At 44.8% G+C, this 14,704-nt stretch overlaps 1 protein-coding gene across 7 annotated transcripts in view; it reads left to right on the top strand.

Moving 5' to 3' along the window:
• Nucleotides 1-14,704, top strand: part of IFT52 (intraflagellar transport 52) — a 58,276-nt gene that overhangs the window by 27,739 nt on the left and 15,833 nt on the right. For all 7 annotated transcript variants that reach the window (XM_025400283.1, XM_025400282.1, XM_025400287.1 and 4 more), the window contains 2 exons: nucleotides 1,778-1,846; nucleotides 5,022-5,176. In XM_025400283.1, coding sequence (XP_025256068.1) covers nucleotides 1,778-1,846; nucleotides 5,022-5,176 — 224 coding nt within the window. The remainder of the gene's footprint in view (nucleotides 1-1,777; nucleotides 1,847-5,021; nucleotides 5,177-14,704) is intronic.

Raw genomic sequence — 14,704 nt, 5'->3', positions numbered from 1 at the left:
TTTGCTCATTTAAAACCAGCTACTCAGAACCCAGTCTATGCCAGGCACTGAGAATACAAAGTTGAGTCAGGCATAGTCCCTGCTTTGGAAAAGTTTGTAATACATTGAGAGAGAGAGAGACAAATTAGAAAACCCAGAAGGGTGTTTCTGAGCATGTCAGGTGGGGTGGGAGCTGAGCCTGGAGAAGCAGAGAGGAACAAGCTCAACAGCAGTATCACGTGTGAGACCAAGGAGCTCGAACTTGATGCTGAAAGCCACAGGGAGCCCTTGGGTTTTCAGCAGCCTTGGGCATAGCCAGGTCTGTGTTTCTTCTTTTTGTTGTTGTTATTGTTTATGAAAGAACTTCTGGAATGTTTTGGAAAGATTTTTCTGTCAGTTGTGTGGAAGGTGGAAAGGAGGAGGCAGCCTAGAGCCAGTTAGGAAGGCGGTGGTGTCACCAGGCAAGGAAGAATAGGGACCTGAGTATCAGCAGTGAAGGTGTGCGTGGAGAGGAGGGGCCGGTGGCATGGAATGGGAATTAGGAAGGGTTCTGTAGAGGACCACTCACTGACTGATGTGGCAAATAAAGACATTGCAATTTTGTCAAAAAAACACCCAGGGAACATGTCTTATGGAGGATGGCAGAGTGGGGAAGCACATGTCTGTACAGCACATGTCAGAGCTGTCCATTGGTGATTCCAGTGAGAGAAAGAAACGCCCGCCAAACTTTTTCCTTCATAAAATAGATTACTTCAGCCTTATAATTGTTATATTGGGAGATTGATTAAGACCTTATTTCTGTGGAATTTACATGAAGTTTCAGCGTCTCTAGATACATTATGGGAGATCTAGATATTCTACTTTTTTTTTTTTTGACATGGAGTCTCTCTCTGTTGCCCAGGCTGGAGTGCAATGGCACCATCTTGGCTCACTGCCACCTCCACTTCGCTGGTTCAAGCGATTCTCCTGCCTCAGCCTCCTGAGTAGCTGGGATTACAGGTGTGCGCCACCACATCAGGCTAATTTTTGTATTTTTAATAAAGACAGGGTTTCACCATGTTGGCCAGGCTGGTCTGGAACTCCTGAGTTCAGGTGATCCATCCGCCTCAGCCTCCCAAAGTGCTGGGATTACAGACATGAGCCACCATGCCCAGCCTAGGTATTCTACTTTTCAAAAGTTTTAATTTCAGACTGTCATCACAGTAAACAGGGATTAATTCAGGATTGTGAACAAATGTTAATAAATTTTAGCTTGTGGCTAGAGGTTAGAGTGCTTAAAGATAAATTATAAATTTCTGATAATAAAAGTTGCATTATGCTGGGCACAGCAGCTCATGCCTATAATCCCACCACTTTGGGAGGCCGAGACAGGCGGATCACCTGAGATCAGGAGTTTGAGGCCAGCCTGACCAACATGGTGAAACCCCATCTACTAAAAATACAAAAATCAGCCGGGCCTGGTGGCAGACGCCTGTAATCCCAGCTACTCGGAAGGCTGAGACGGGAGAATCATTTGAACCCAGGAGGCGGAGGTTGCAATAAGCCGAGATCACACCACCACACTGCAACCTGGGCAACAGAGCGAGACTCTGTCTCAAAAAAGAAAATAAATAAAAAGTTGCATTAGGGTGACGAAAACCTTTGAGTTCTCATATGATTTCAAGGCTGGCTACCCTTTTCTGAATCACTGCTTTAATCTTTTTTCCTTTATCATTTTTCTTGATTTAATTCTCTAGTCCTGACCTTCAGCTTTTTCAAATAACCAACTGTCCTAATTATGTACTTTTTTTTTTTTAAGGATGTTGTTTTCCAGTGGCTCACAACAGGAGACATCCACCTAAACCAGATTGATGCCGAAGACCCAGAGGTAGACACTGCGAATTATTAGAAACTTTTAAATGAAAAATGAGTCCAGCTTCTCAGTATCACTTCTAACAGCTCAAAAGGAATACACGTCTGTCTTACCTCATCTGTAAGAAAAATGGAAAGAAAGGATGATTGGGGGGGATGAAGGCCATATTGTAAAAAATAAGTCAATAAACAAAATATGTAATTAATCATAGAATTAATTGGAGGGGAACATACATACATACAGTATGTATATAAATTAGAATTTAAATTATGGGCACTCTGGCCCAAACTTTCAAAATGAGCATCTGCAGAAAAATACTTTTTTCAGAAGTATGAAATTTTTTCATAAAGAAACAAAGACTATCAGAATTTATGTTGTAAACTATAATTTTGTCGCCTTTAGATTTAACAGTTCTAAAGGCATTATGATAATATTCATCAGACAAGTGAGAGTGGTGAAACCAGCACAGCGAAATCACCACTGGCTCTTGGACCTTATACAGGTTCTTTCTGACCATTTTTCATCCTAGTTTTCTTTATTTTTTTAAAAAATGTATTGTATTGAGATGGAGTCTTGCTCTGTTGCCGAAGGCTGGAGTGTAGTGGCGCAATCTCAGCTCACTGCAACCTCCATCTCCTGTCCAAGTGATTCTCCTGCCTCAGCCTCCTGAGTAGCTGGGATTACAGACGTGAACCACCATGCCTGGCTAATATTTGTATTTTTAGTAGAGGCAGGGTTTCACCATTTTGACGAGGCTGGTCTCAAACTCCTGACCTCAAATGATCCACCTGCCTCAGCTTCCCAAAGTGCTGGGATTACAGGCGTGAGCCCCCCGGCCCAGGCTTCTGGTTTTCTTATCTGTGAACAGGGGATGCTAATACCTGTGTTCTCTGCCTCACAGAATGATTATGTGGGCTAAGTTAATAGATGGTAATGTGTCAGGCATTGTATGCCATATACTTCCACATAAGTCATCTTATTTAATCCTCTCAACTGCCCTGGGAGGCAGGTGGTCTTATTCTCATTTTATAGATGAGGAAACTGAAATCCTTCAAGATCGCAGTGTGTTCAAATGGCAGGCAAGTGCAGAGCCAGGATCCAAATCCAGGTCTCCTAATTCAAACTCTACTTACCCTACAATTGTTTCTCTATTTCTTAAACTCTGAAATGTCAGGGAAATAATTTCCTGGCCATTGGTCATGGGAGGTAGGTGAGAAGACAGTCAAAGATGGCTGTCCACTGACTGCTTCCTCCCTCACCTAGGGACATGGCTTCTCAGAGACTGATTTGGGTTAGGAAACAGGAGAGCTGCATGTCTAAAGTATTTCCTTATATGGAAACATTAAGCATATGGATATTTTGCTTCATTATTTAAGTGTAATATATTTAACTACTCATGGCCAGTTGCGGTGGCTCACGCCTGTAATCCCAGAACTTTGGGAGGCTGAGGCGGGTGGATCATGAGGTCAGGAGATTGAGGCCATCCTGGCTAACATGGTGAAACCCTGTTTCTACTACAAAATTAAAAAATTTAAAAAAAATTAGCCAGGCGTGGTGGCGAGCGCCTGTAGTCCCAGCTACTCAGGAGGCTAAGGCAGGAGAATGGCATGAACTGAGATCGCGCCACTGCACTCCAGCCTGGGTGGCAGAGTGAGACTCGTCTCAAAAAAAAAAATATATATATATATATGTGTGTGTGTGTGTGTGTTTGTATATATATGTATACATATGTGTATATATGTGTATACATATATATGTGTATACATGTGTATACATCTGTGTGTGTATACATATACATATATGTGTGTATGTATATATATGTATATGTATACATACATATTTAACCACTATCCTGTTGGCAGGCATTTAGGTTTTCCTGGTGGTCTTTTACTGTCACTAGTCCACAGCATGTGTCATGACTGAGGGCTCTCAGCAATGCTAGAGGGATGTCCTTGGCTAGGGGAGAAGGACTGGTATCTAGTGTACCGGTGGAGGAACTGTCTGTACTGGTGTCACAGGTACTCTGGCTTGTACCAGGAGGAAAGAAGCAGATAGGGCCTGGATGCTAGTGGGTAGGTACATGTTATGGTGGGAGCTTGTGGACTTTCTTTCATGATTTCCTCTATTTTCTTACTAAAATAGAAAATAGGGTCATTGCTAAAATGGTGAAAAGGAAAACCAGTTTTTTTTTGAGACAAAGTCTTACTCTGTCACCCAGGCTGGTATGAAGTGGTTTGATCATGGCTCACTGCAGTGTTGACGTCCTGGGCTCAGGTGATCCTCCCACCTCAGCCTTCTAAGTAGCTGAGACTACAGGCACACACCACCATGCTCAGCTAAATTTTTTTGTATTTTTGTAGTGACAGGGTTTTGCCATATTGCCCAGGCTGGCCTCCAACTCCTGGGCTCAAGCGATCCGCTCACCTCAGCCTCCCAAAGTGTTGTGGGTGTGAGCCACTGCACCCAGCTGGGAAAATAATTTTCATGGCTGAACTGGAAAAAGGGGAGTATTGTCTAGAAGAATGGGAAAGTGGGTAGACTACAGAGAGGTAGTTGATTGCTGAGTGCTCAAGATCAGAGATCATGGCCGGGCGCGGTGGCTCAAGCCTGTAATCCTAGCACTTTGGGAGGCCGAGACGGGCGGATCACAAGGTCAGGAGATCGAGACCATCCTGGCTAACACGGTGAAACCCCGTCTCTACTAAAAAGTACAAAAAACTAGCCGGGCGAGGTGGCGAGCGCCTGTAGTCCCAGCTACTCGGGAGGCTAAGCCAGGAGAATGGCGTAAACCCGGGAGGCGGAGCTTGCAGTGAGCAGAGATCCGGCCACTGCACTCCAGCCTGGGTGACAGAGCGAGACTCCGTCTCCAAAAAAAAAAAAAAAAGATCAGAGATCATGAAATTAAAAGACCAGTTGACAGGGTTGTGTGTTTCTCCAGCTGTGTTCAGCCATGTGAGTACTGGTGTAATTGGAGAGTTGGATTTAGCCAGTGCTGGGGTTTAGCCAAGTTAATTTTGTTCCTCTTTCCACATAAATTAGCTTATTTAAGGTTTAGTGGTCAGTGATCATGAACAGTAAAATTTCTTGGCAAGAGAGTATAAATGTTGCAGATTTAGACCTGAGACGGGAGATTTGACAGAATAAATGCTTGTTCTTGCTGTGCTGAAAGGAATCCTCTTGTGGCTTTCAGATTTCTGATTACATGATGCTGCCCTACACAGCCACCCTATCAAAGCGGAATCGAGAGTGTCTCCAGGAGAGCGATGAGATCCCGAGGGACTTTACCACCCTCTTTGACCTGTCCATCTTCCAGCTGGATACCACCTCCTTCCACAGTGTCATCGAGTCAGTACCTGTGGGCCTCTGAGCTACACTGCACTCTATTCTGAGTGTTTGGTTTGGAAACATGAGCCTGGGAACGGGAGTTAGGGTTATAGTAAATGTGGCATGCAGAACATGTTCTCAGATCTATGATGAGGTCAACAAAGAAACTGGGCTGGGTATGAGGGGTTGATGTAGAGAACTGCCAGAGGTTATTACCCCTGCGTGTTCCAGATTCTGGACCAGGCATTTAGGGTGACCAGCTTGTTTCATTTTTCCCCAGACTTCTCCTGGTTTTGGCACAGAGAGTCCCAAGTCCCAGGAGCAACCTCAGTAAATGGAGATGGTTGGTCACCCCCATTTCTCCCTGGGTATCTGGGCAACTGGTAATGCTATTAACTGGCACTAAGAATGCAGGAAAAGGAAAATTAGCCAGGCGTGGTGGCAGGCTCCTGTAGTCCCAGCTACTCGGGAGGCTGAGGCAGGAGAATGGTGTGAACCCGGGAGGTGGAGCTTGCAGGGAGTCGAGATTGCTCCACTGCACTCCAGCCTGGGCGACAGAGCAAGACTCCGTCTCAAAAAAAAAAAAAAAATGCAGGAAAAGGAAAGATACATGGGCTGTGTTCTGGGCACTTTCAGTCTAGTGCAGATGTGCAGGTGGAACTATGAGTTTAAAGATGAAAAGGTCTGTAAGGCCATTAGGGAAGCTGTGGGATGGGATGAGGACATCAGGGGCAGCACAAGAATGGGAATTGGCCTTGAGACAGGACCTCACAACTTTCAGTGCTTGAGAGGCAGGAGAAGAGGGCCAAAGACCGAAGCTGGGGAAAAGCAGTTAAATGTACAAGATGGCGGGCAGCATCTTGAAGGGCAAGAAGGAGAGGAGAAAATGACACAAGCAAAGGGGTTCAGAGAGGGGCCAGGGCTCGTCTTCACTATTTCTAATCTGAATTTCACTACTCAGGGAGAAAATTTGGTTAGCTTGTCTTCCTTTCCCACCCCCCTGTATCCGGAGACCAAGAGCCATGCCTTATCAACCTGGAATCCTCATTGCCTAAGACCCAGAGCCCAGCACATCCTGGGCATTTGGGGGATGTTTGTGGAATTAACATGCTGCCATTCTCCCCATGCTTTGCTTATACATCCACTCAGCAAATATTTGTGGCACAACTACTGTTCCAGGATCTTGGGATGCTTCAGGGACCTCAATAATGAAAATCTTTGCCCTTTTATAGTTTATTATCTAACAAAACAGACAGGCATCAAGAGATTTCTATATCTGTGATGTAAATTAAAGAACATGTTAGAAGATGATTACATACGTCAAGCAGAATACTGGGGAAGGGGAGTGCCAGGCACATTGCATTTTTAATAGGGTGATCAGGCCAGGCGCGGTGGCTCACGCCTGTAATCTCAGCACTTTGGGAGGCCGAGGTGGGACGATCATGAGGTCAGGAGTTCGAGATCAACCTGGCTAACATGGCAAAACCCCATATCTACTAAAAATACAAAAATTAGCTGAGCACGGTGGCAGACACCTTGAAACATGGAGTGGTGAAAACGCAGTGCTAGAGTTCAGTTAGGCTTTAAATCCCAGCTACTCAAAGGCTGAGGCAGGAGAATCGTTTGAACCCAGGAGGCAGAGATTGCAGTGAGTCAGGATTGCACCATTGCACTCCAACCTGGGTGACAGGGCAAGACTCCATCTCAAAAAAAATAGGGTGATCAAGATGACTTCATTGAAAAGGTGATATTTGTGGAAAAACTTGAAGGAGGTGAAGAATTTAGCCTTGTGGCTATCTGAGGGAAGAGTATTCTGGGCACAGGAAACAGCCAGTCCTAAGACTGCAAGACGGAGGAATGCTTGATATATTCTAGGAAGAGCAACAAGGCCATTGTGGCCACTGCAGAGTGAGTAGGGATGAGAATGGTGGGAGATCAGGCCTGGCCTACTTGTTTGCCTCTGCAACGACTTCCTGGGCTTTCACTCTGGGTGAAAAGAGGAGCCACTGGGAGTTCTGAGCAGAGGGGTGGCATAATGACTTCCTTATATCCTGAATGTCAAGGAGCAAGAGTGGAGTTGGGGCCTGAAGGGAGCTGTCGCAGTAATTCAGGCATGAGATGATGCTGGCACCAGCCAGACGGGAGCAGTGGAGGTAGTGAGAAATGGTCTGATTCTGGATGTATTTGGAAGGTAGAGACAACAAGATGTGCTACACAGCTAGGATGTGGGAGGTGAGAGGGAGAAAGCTTGGTCTGAGCAGTGAGAAGGATGAAGTTGGCCAGGGATGGTGGCTCACACCTGTAATCCCAACACTTAGGCCGAAGTGGGAAGATCTCTTGAGCCCACAAGTTCAAGACCAGCTTGGGCAACATAGGAAGACCCCGTCTCTACAAAAAAGCAAAAAATTACCCAGGTGTGGTGGTGCACACCTGTAGTCCCAGCTACTTGGGAGGCTGAGGTGGGAGGATTGCTTGAGCCCCAAAGGTTAAGGCTGCAGTGACCCACTCCAGCCTGGTCAACAGAGAGAGAACTTGTCTTTAAAAAAAAAAAAAAAAAAAGTTACAATAACTGAGTTGAGAAAGACTGTGAGTAGATTTTGCAGGAAGAGCAGAAGTTCAGTTTGAGGTATATGGAGTTGAGATGTCAATGAAGTTTCCAGATGGTGTTGAGTAGCAGTTTTATATGTTAACCTGGTGGTCAGAAGAGATATCTGAGCTATACATTTAATGTGGGAGTTTGGGGGCACATCTGTATCTGTATTTCATCTAAAGCACACAGCACACATCTTTTCCTTTTTTTTTTTTTTTTTTTGGAGACAGAGTTTCACTGTTGTTGCCCAGGCTGGAGTGCAGCAGTGCAGTCTCTGCTCACTGCAACCTCTGCCTCCCAGGCTCGAGCAATTCTTCTGCCTCAGCCTTCTGAGTAGCACCACCATGCCCAGCTATTTTTGTATTTTTAGTAGAGACAGGGTTTCACCATGTTGGCCAGGCTGGTCTCAAACTCCTAATCTCAGGTGATCCACCTACCTCAGCCTCCCAAAGTGCTGGGATTAAAGGCGTGAGCCACAGCACTTGGCTCTATTTTCAAATCTATAAAATCAGGATGAATCTTTTTTCTTTTTCTTTTTTTTTTTTTTTTTGAGACGGAGTCTCGCTGTGTCTCCCAGGCTGGAGTGCAATGGCGTGATCTCGGCTCGCTGCAAGCTCCGCCTCCCGGGTTCACGCCATTCTCCCGCCTCAGCCTCCCAAGTAGCTGAGACTACAGGTGCCCGCCACCATGCCCGGCTAGTTTTTTGTATTTTTAGTAGAGACGGGGTTTCACCATGTTAGCCAGGATAGTCTCGATCTCCTGACCTCGTGATCCACCCGCCTCGGCCTCCCAAAGTGCTGGGATTACAGGCTTGAGCCACCGCGCCCGGCCATATTTTTTCTTATTTTTTGCCTGTTTTTCTTTCTTTTACTTTTTTTCTGTTTTTCAGGATGAATCTTAACAATAGATGATGTATTAGTTTAATTAGCAGCATTTTTTTCCTTTCAGTGAACCATAAACTATGATGCATCTTACCTTTGGTGGATTCTTAGATTTGATGAAATATGGTAGATAGTATTTAAAGCCATGTGACTGGATGAGCTCACAAAGCGTTATAAGTGTTGATAGAGGGAAAAAAAGGACCATCTTTTGAGCCCTGGGGCACCCCAGAGTTCAGAAGTTAGGAAGAAACAGAAAAACCAGCTGGGCATGGTGACTCACACCTGTAATCCCAGCACTTTGGGAGGCTGAGGTGGGTGGATCACTTGAGGCCAAGAGTTTGAGATCAGCCTGGCCAACATGGTGAAACCCCATCCCTACTAAAAATAGGAAAAAAATAGCTAGGCATGGTGGCACACGCCTGTAGTCCTAGCTACTTGGGAGGGTAAGGCAGGAGAATCACTTGAACCCAGGAGGCAGAGGTTGCAGTGAGCCAAGAAAACACCACTGGACTCCATCGTGGGTGACAGAGCACGACTCCATCTCAGAAAAAAAAAAAAAAAAGGAAGAAATAGAAGAGCCAAAAGAAGAGATGGAAAAGCAGTAGCCAGTGTGAGATGAAGAAAATCAAGTGCATGGTATTCTGAGAGGCAAGTAAAGAAAGTCTGTCAAGATAGAAAGGGTCATCAGCTGTGTCAGATACTTCTTATGGGTCATAAAAAATGAGGGCTGAGAATTTATCTTTGGATTTAGCAACATGGAGGTCACTGGTGATCTAGACAGAGTCTTTTTTATGAGATGGTGAGGGTGAAAGCTTATTTGGAGTTGGTTTAAGAGAGAATTGGACATAACAAATATAGATAGCTCTTTTGAGGTATTTGCTACAGAGAGAAACAGAGCAGGGGCAAGGGCCAGGGTCAGTAGCTAGCTGGAAGAAGTAAGGTCAAGAAGGTGTTTTTTAGATGGAAGAAGTCGCAGTATATTTTTATACTGGTGGGAATGTTCCAGTAGAGAGAAAAATGGATAATGTAGGCGAGAGCGAGGAAAATGACTGAGGTGAAACACGAGATAAGCAAGAGACAATGGGAAAGGGGGTTTGGTAAGTGGTCTTCTTAGCTCCTTTTTTTTTTGTTTTTTAAGACAGGGTTCCACTGTTGCCCAGGCTGGTCTGGAACTCCTGGGCTCAAGCAGTCCTCCCATGTTGGCCTCCCAAAGTGTTGGATTATAGATGTTAGCCACCATTCCCAGCCTGGTCTTTGCTTTTGTTTTTATTATTTCATATATATATATGGTCTTTTTTTTTTTTTTTGAGATACAGTGTCATTCTTTACCCAGGCTGGAGTACAGTGGCACGATCTTGGCTCACTGCAACCTCTGCCTCTCAGGTTCAAGTGATCCTCCTGCCTCAGCCTCCCTAGTAGCTGGGACTACAGGCGTGCACCACCACACCCAGCTAATTGTTGTGTTTTTAGTAGAGATGGAGTTTCACCATGTTGGTCAGGCTGGTCTCAAACTCCTGACTTCAAGTGATCCACCCGCCTCAGCCTCTCAAAGTGCTGAGATTACAGACATGAGCCACCACATCTGGCCCAGTCTTAGCTTTTAGACAGGAGCATGGATCATTTAGTCAGTAACAGATGGGAAACATGGGTGCAGACTCTGGAGGATGAGAAAAGTTGTTGATTGAAGATTATGGAACTTCTTAGAACTTCAGTCTTTTTGATGAAATAGGAAACAAGATCATCAGCTAAAAATTGCCAAAGAAGCCAGACGCGGTGGCTCACGCCTGTAATCCCAGCACTTTGGGAGGCCGAAGTGAGCAGATCACGAGGTCAGGAGTTTGAGACCAGCCTGGCCAATATGGTGAAACCCCGTCTCTACTAAAAACACAAATATCAGCTGAGCTTGGTGGCATGCACCTGTAGTCTCCGCTACTCGGGAGGCTGAGGCAGAAGAATCGCTTGAACCCGGGAGGCGGAGGTTGCAGTGAGCCGAGATTGTGCCCTGCATTCCAGCCTGGGCAACAGACAGAGTGGGACCCTGTCTTAAAAAAGAAAAAAAAAATTGCCAAAGAGATAGTGGAGATTTAGGAGAGAAGGCATATATTAGGCCTCTAGGGGAGTGGGAGAGGGAGTGGACAAGGTTTCTTTGGAAGGATTTGCCAAGCAACATTAAAGGCCCACTGGAGATTGGAGGTTTTGGATCGAAAGTTCTACAAGCCAGTAGGGTGGTATGTTTTCCTCCAAACTTGTTTAGCTGTGTGGCTACAGGCAGGGTGGTCCCAGACATGGATTTAACCATTGTGATTTTGTCAAGCAAGTGGTATAAAGAGGAAGGGGCATTATCTTTTGTAAATGCCCAGGAATTATTTAGTTGCATGTTTTAGTATAAACAGTAACTGCTATATATTGTGGTTTTAATTAGCTTATTTTGTAAAACCTTATACATCATATCCAAAAGCTCTGTTGTCGACTTAAGTTTTTTTTTTTTCCCAAGACAGAGTCTCGCTCTATCGCTCAGGCTGGAGTGCAGTGGCGCCATCTTGGCTCACTGCAAGCTCCGCCTGCCGGGTTCACACCATTCTCCTGCCTCAGCCTCTGAAGTAGCTGGGACTACAGACACCCGCCACCATGCCCGGCTAATTTTTTGTATTTTTAGTAGAGACGGGGTTTCACCGTCTTAGCCAGGATGATCTCAATCTCCTGACCTTGTGATCCGCCCACCTCAGCCCCCCAAAGTGCTGGGATTACAGGTGTGAGCCACCATGCCCGGCTTCGACTTAAGTTTTACAGACATTGAACACCCACTTTCTTCCAAGAGCCTGCAAATACTACCACATTTACTGTTTACAACAATTCTGAAAAGTAGAGAATAGCTCCACAGTTAACTTCTAAGAAGCTGAGGCTTGGGACGATGTGCTCTAAGTTAAACAGCTACTAATCAATCCCTGACTAACAATTGTCCTTAGCTCCCCTCTTATCTCCCCTTCCTTCAATTTTAATAACAACTAACATTTATTTTAGTTAATAACATTTATTTATCAGGTAGCAAGTACCATGGTATGTTCCTTATGTACTTTGCTTTATCATGTAACAACCACAGTGAGGTCGTTATCTCCATTTTACATCTGAGGACACTGAGGCACAGAGAAATTAAATGATTTGCTCAAAGTCACACAACTAGTTTTCATTGGGACCTGAATTTGAAGCCAGGCAATTTTAACTCTGAATCTTGGAGGAAATTATCTGAAAATTTGTTACTGTAGGAGGTGAGGGTGCTTTTAAGAAACAGCGGGACCAAAGCCTCCAGAGCTACCAGGGCATGGCATCTCCATCACCCCTTCCACAGGTGACAGTCCAGTTACAAATCCTGTAGCTCCTGGCTGCATGTTTGGCTCTTAACTTGCTTGGTTTTGAGCTCTCGTGTTCTCTTCCTCCTCTGCAGCTCAGGGCTTTTCTTGGAATAAAAAAAGATATATCTGACCACGCCACTAGCCAGTTGCAGTCTGACCAGCTTCTGCTGTTTTGGCCTAATTCTCCCCTGATATGTTTAAACCAGGTCATTATGATAACTTCAGTGTTAAATGAAGGATTAATTGGAACTGCCTACTGTCTTAGTGTCAGCAGAGTCAAATAGTGGATGTTTCAGAGACTTAGACAACTCTTGTATTTGTCTTACATACCACAGCAGAGGCCAGTAGTTACTGGCTTCTGTTGTCTCTATGGTAAGCTCAGATATTTTTATTTGCTAGTAACATCTTTCAGTAGTTTATGTTTTCTGAGTTAAAATTCAGTTAGGCTTTAAATATTTATGTCAACTACAGGGTGTTGCTCTGAAGTAATTTCATTTGTCCACTGGGTGTTTATCAGTGCCTGTGGAGTATGAGGTAGAGGCAGATGGTGTGGAATCCCTGCCCTTAGAGTTCATGGATGGGCTGGGGCTTGAAACATGGAGTGGTAAAAACGCAGTGCCAGAGGTCAGGCCATACCGGAAAGATCTAGTTCAGCGCCGTTTCACAGATTTATATTTAGCTTTGGCATCTGTTCTTCCCTTGGTTTTAAGATTAGTTTCTCCAGTCCCCTACCCGGCTCCCATCAAGTCATGTTGGCTAATGGTAGGAGGATAATTAGGGCAGGTGGTGAGCAGAGTGGAGGACGGGAAGACTTAATGGGACAAAGCCTTTGCTCCAGCACAGTCAGCTCTCTCGGGGGACAGAAAGTGGAAATAAATTCGTACCAGGGGTAGCTGAGGCTAGGACTCAGCAGCAGGATTCTTTGTGAGCAGGTAGTAAGAACTTTAGTTTAAAACTGCCCCTAATCACTTTTGATTTGGGGGCAGACCGAATTAAAGATTCTGGTTGGCAGAGATTGGCTACGTCTGAGTTCTGATCTTGCCTTTGTCCCATGTTAACCATATAACTTTGGGAAGCTACTGTTTATCATTCCTATACCTCAGTTTCTTCTACAAGAGATTTTATACCCACTTTCCACAGTTGTATTGAGGAGTAAATGAAATAAGTTTAAGTGCCTAGCACAGGGTTGGCATAACACATGGCGTGTAGCAGGTGCTCCATAAAAGTTTTTTCTCTTCCCTCTGTGGAGATTTGCTGCTCAGTGCTAGGAAAGATTCTCCCCAAGCACCTGGAAATAGTGGAGGAGGTGACAGCGGTGAGCTCAGCTAATCGTCTTTCTGCAGTCACAGACCTCACTCATAGAAAAAGCTGCCGTGGTCTCTGCCCACTCATTGGCACTTGGTTTTCTAGCTTAACTTTGAAGGGCCACAAATAAATATACAAGTTAAGCTGGATGACGATATTTTACTTTGCCTCTTCCCCAGAAAAGTTTAGCCAGCTTAAAAAATTGGGTACAATGCAAAAGGATAACATGAATATTTGAGAGAATGAAGGCAAAGGAGAAGCCACAATAGAAAAATAACACAGGGGTAAGATGAGCTCTCAGCTCTGTAGGCTTGCTCCTAACACCGATCCTCTGCTGGAGTCCCTCTGGCTGGCCTGCTGTTCTGTGAAAATGCCGGGCACCCTTCTGCCTGTTCTTGCTGTTGCCTCTGCCAGGGACACTTTTGAAGATAACTTCATGACTTCCCCCCACCGTCACTCAAGGCTCCTCTGACAAGCCGCACTCCATGCCCCTTCCCTGTCTCTTTCTCCTCTGATTTGTGTGTGTGTGTTTTAGACGAAGTTTCACTCTTGTTGCTCATGCTGGAGTGCAATGGTGTGATCTTGGCTCACTACAACCTCCGCCTCCCGAGTTCAAGCAATTCTCCTGCCTCAGCCTCCTGAGTAACTGGGATTACAGGCATGCGCCACAACACCCAGCTAATTTTGTAGTTTTAGTAGAGACGGGGTTTCTCCATGTTGGTCAGACTGGTCTTGAACTCCCGACCTCAGGTGATCCACCTGCCTCGGCATCCCAAAGTGCTGGGATTACAGACGTGAGCCACTGTGCCTGGCCTATTTGTCTTCTTAATACTTATCAGTTCCTGACATCTTTTTTTTTTTTTTCCCCTGAGACAGAGTACTCTGTCCCCTGTGCCCCTGCGCTTGGCCAGTTCCTGACATCTTACTAGTTTTTTTGTTTAATGTGTGCCTCCCCTCCCCCTACTATGTAAGTTCCGTGATGGCCTGCCTTGGCATCTTCTTTTACTGTTGCTGTACTCCTCCTGTGTAGAACTGCCTGGTACATAGTGGATATTCAGTAATTATTTGTTGAGTGAGCACACAGAAGTGCATATTGTACAGATCTGTTTACTTGCCAGAAACAGACTTCATATTTGACTCCTGTGTCTTAATGGTGAAAAGAAATTTTAAAAAACCACAGGAGTTACAAGATTCACTGTGTCCATCGGGCAAAAACAAAAAGCTTATTTAGGAGAAACCTGATATGAAACTTGAAAGAAATGTTTCTTTTCAGTTCTCAATGAGTAATAATATATGATATGGTAGAGAAGATTCCTGAAAGGATCATTATATTATTTATAACAACACATTTTGTCTGTTTTTAATTTGGACTTTATTATATTCTTAGCTTTATCTTTTTTTTTTTTTTTTTTTTTTTTTTTGA

Source organism: Theropithecus gelada, chromosome 10 (assembly GCF_003255815.1).
Source record: "Theropithecus gelada isolate Dixy chromosome 10, Tgel_1.0, whole genome shotgun sequence".
Taxonomy (NCBI): domain Eukaryota; kingdom Metazoa; phylum Chordata; class Mammalia; order Primates; family Cercopithecidae; genus Theropithecus; species Theropithecus gelada.
This window is presented reverse-complemented; position numbering and strand designations above follow the sequence as displayed.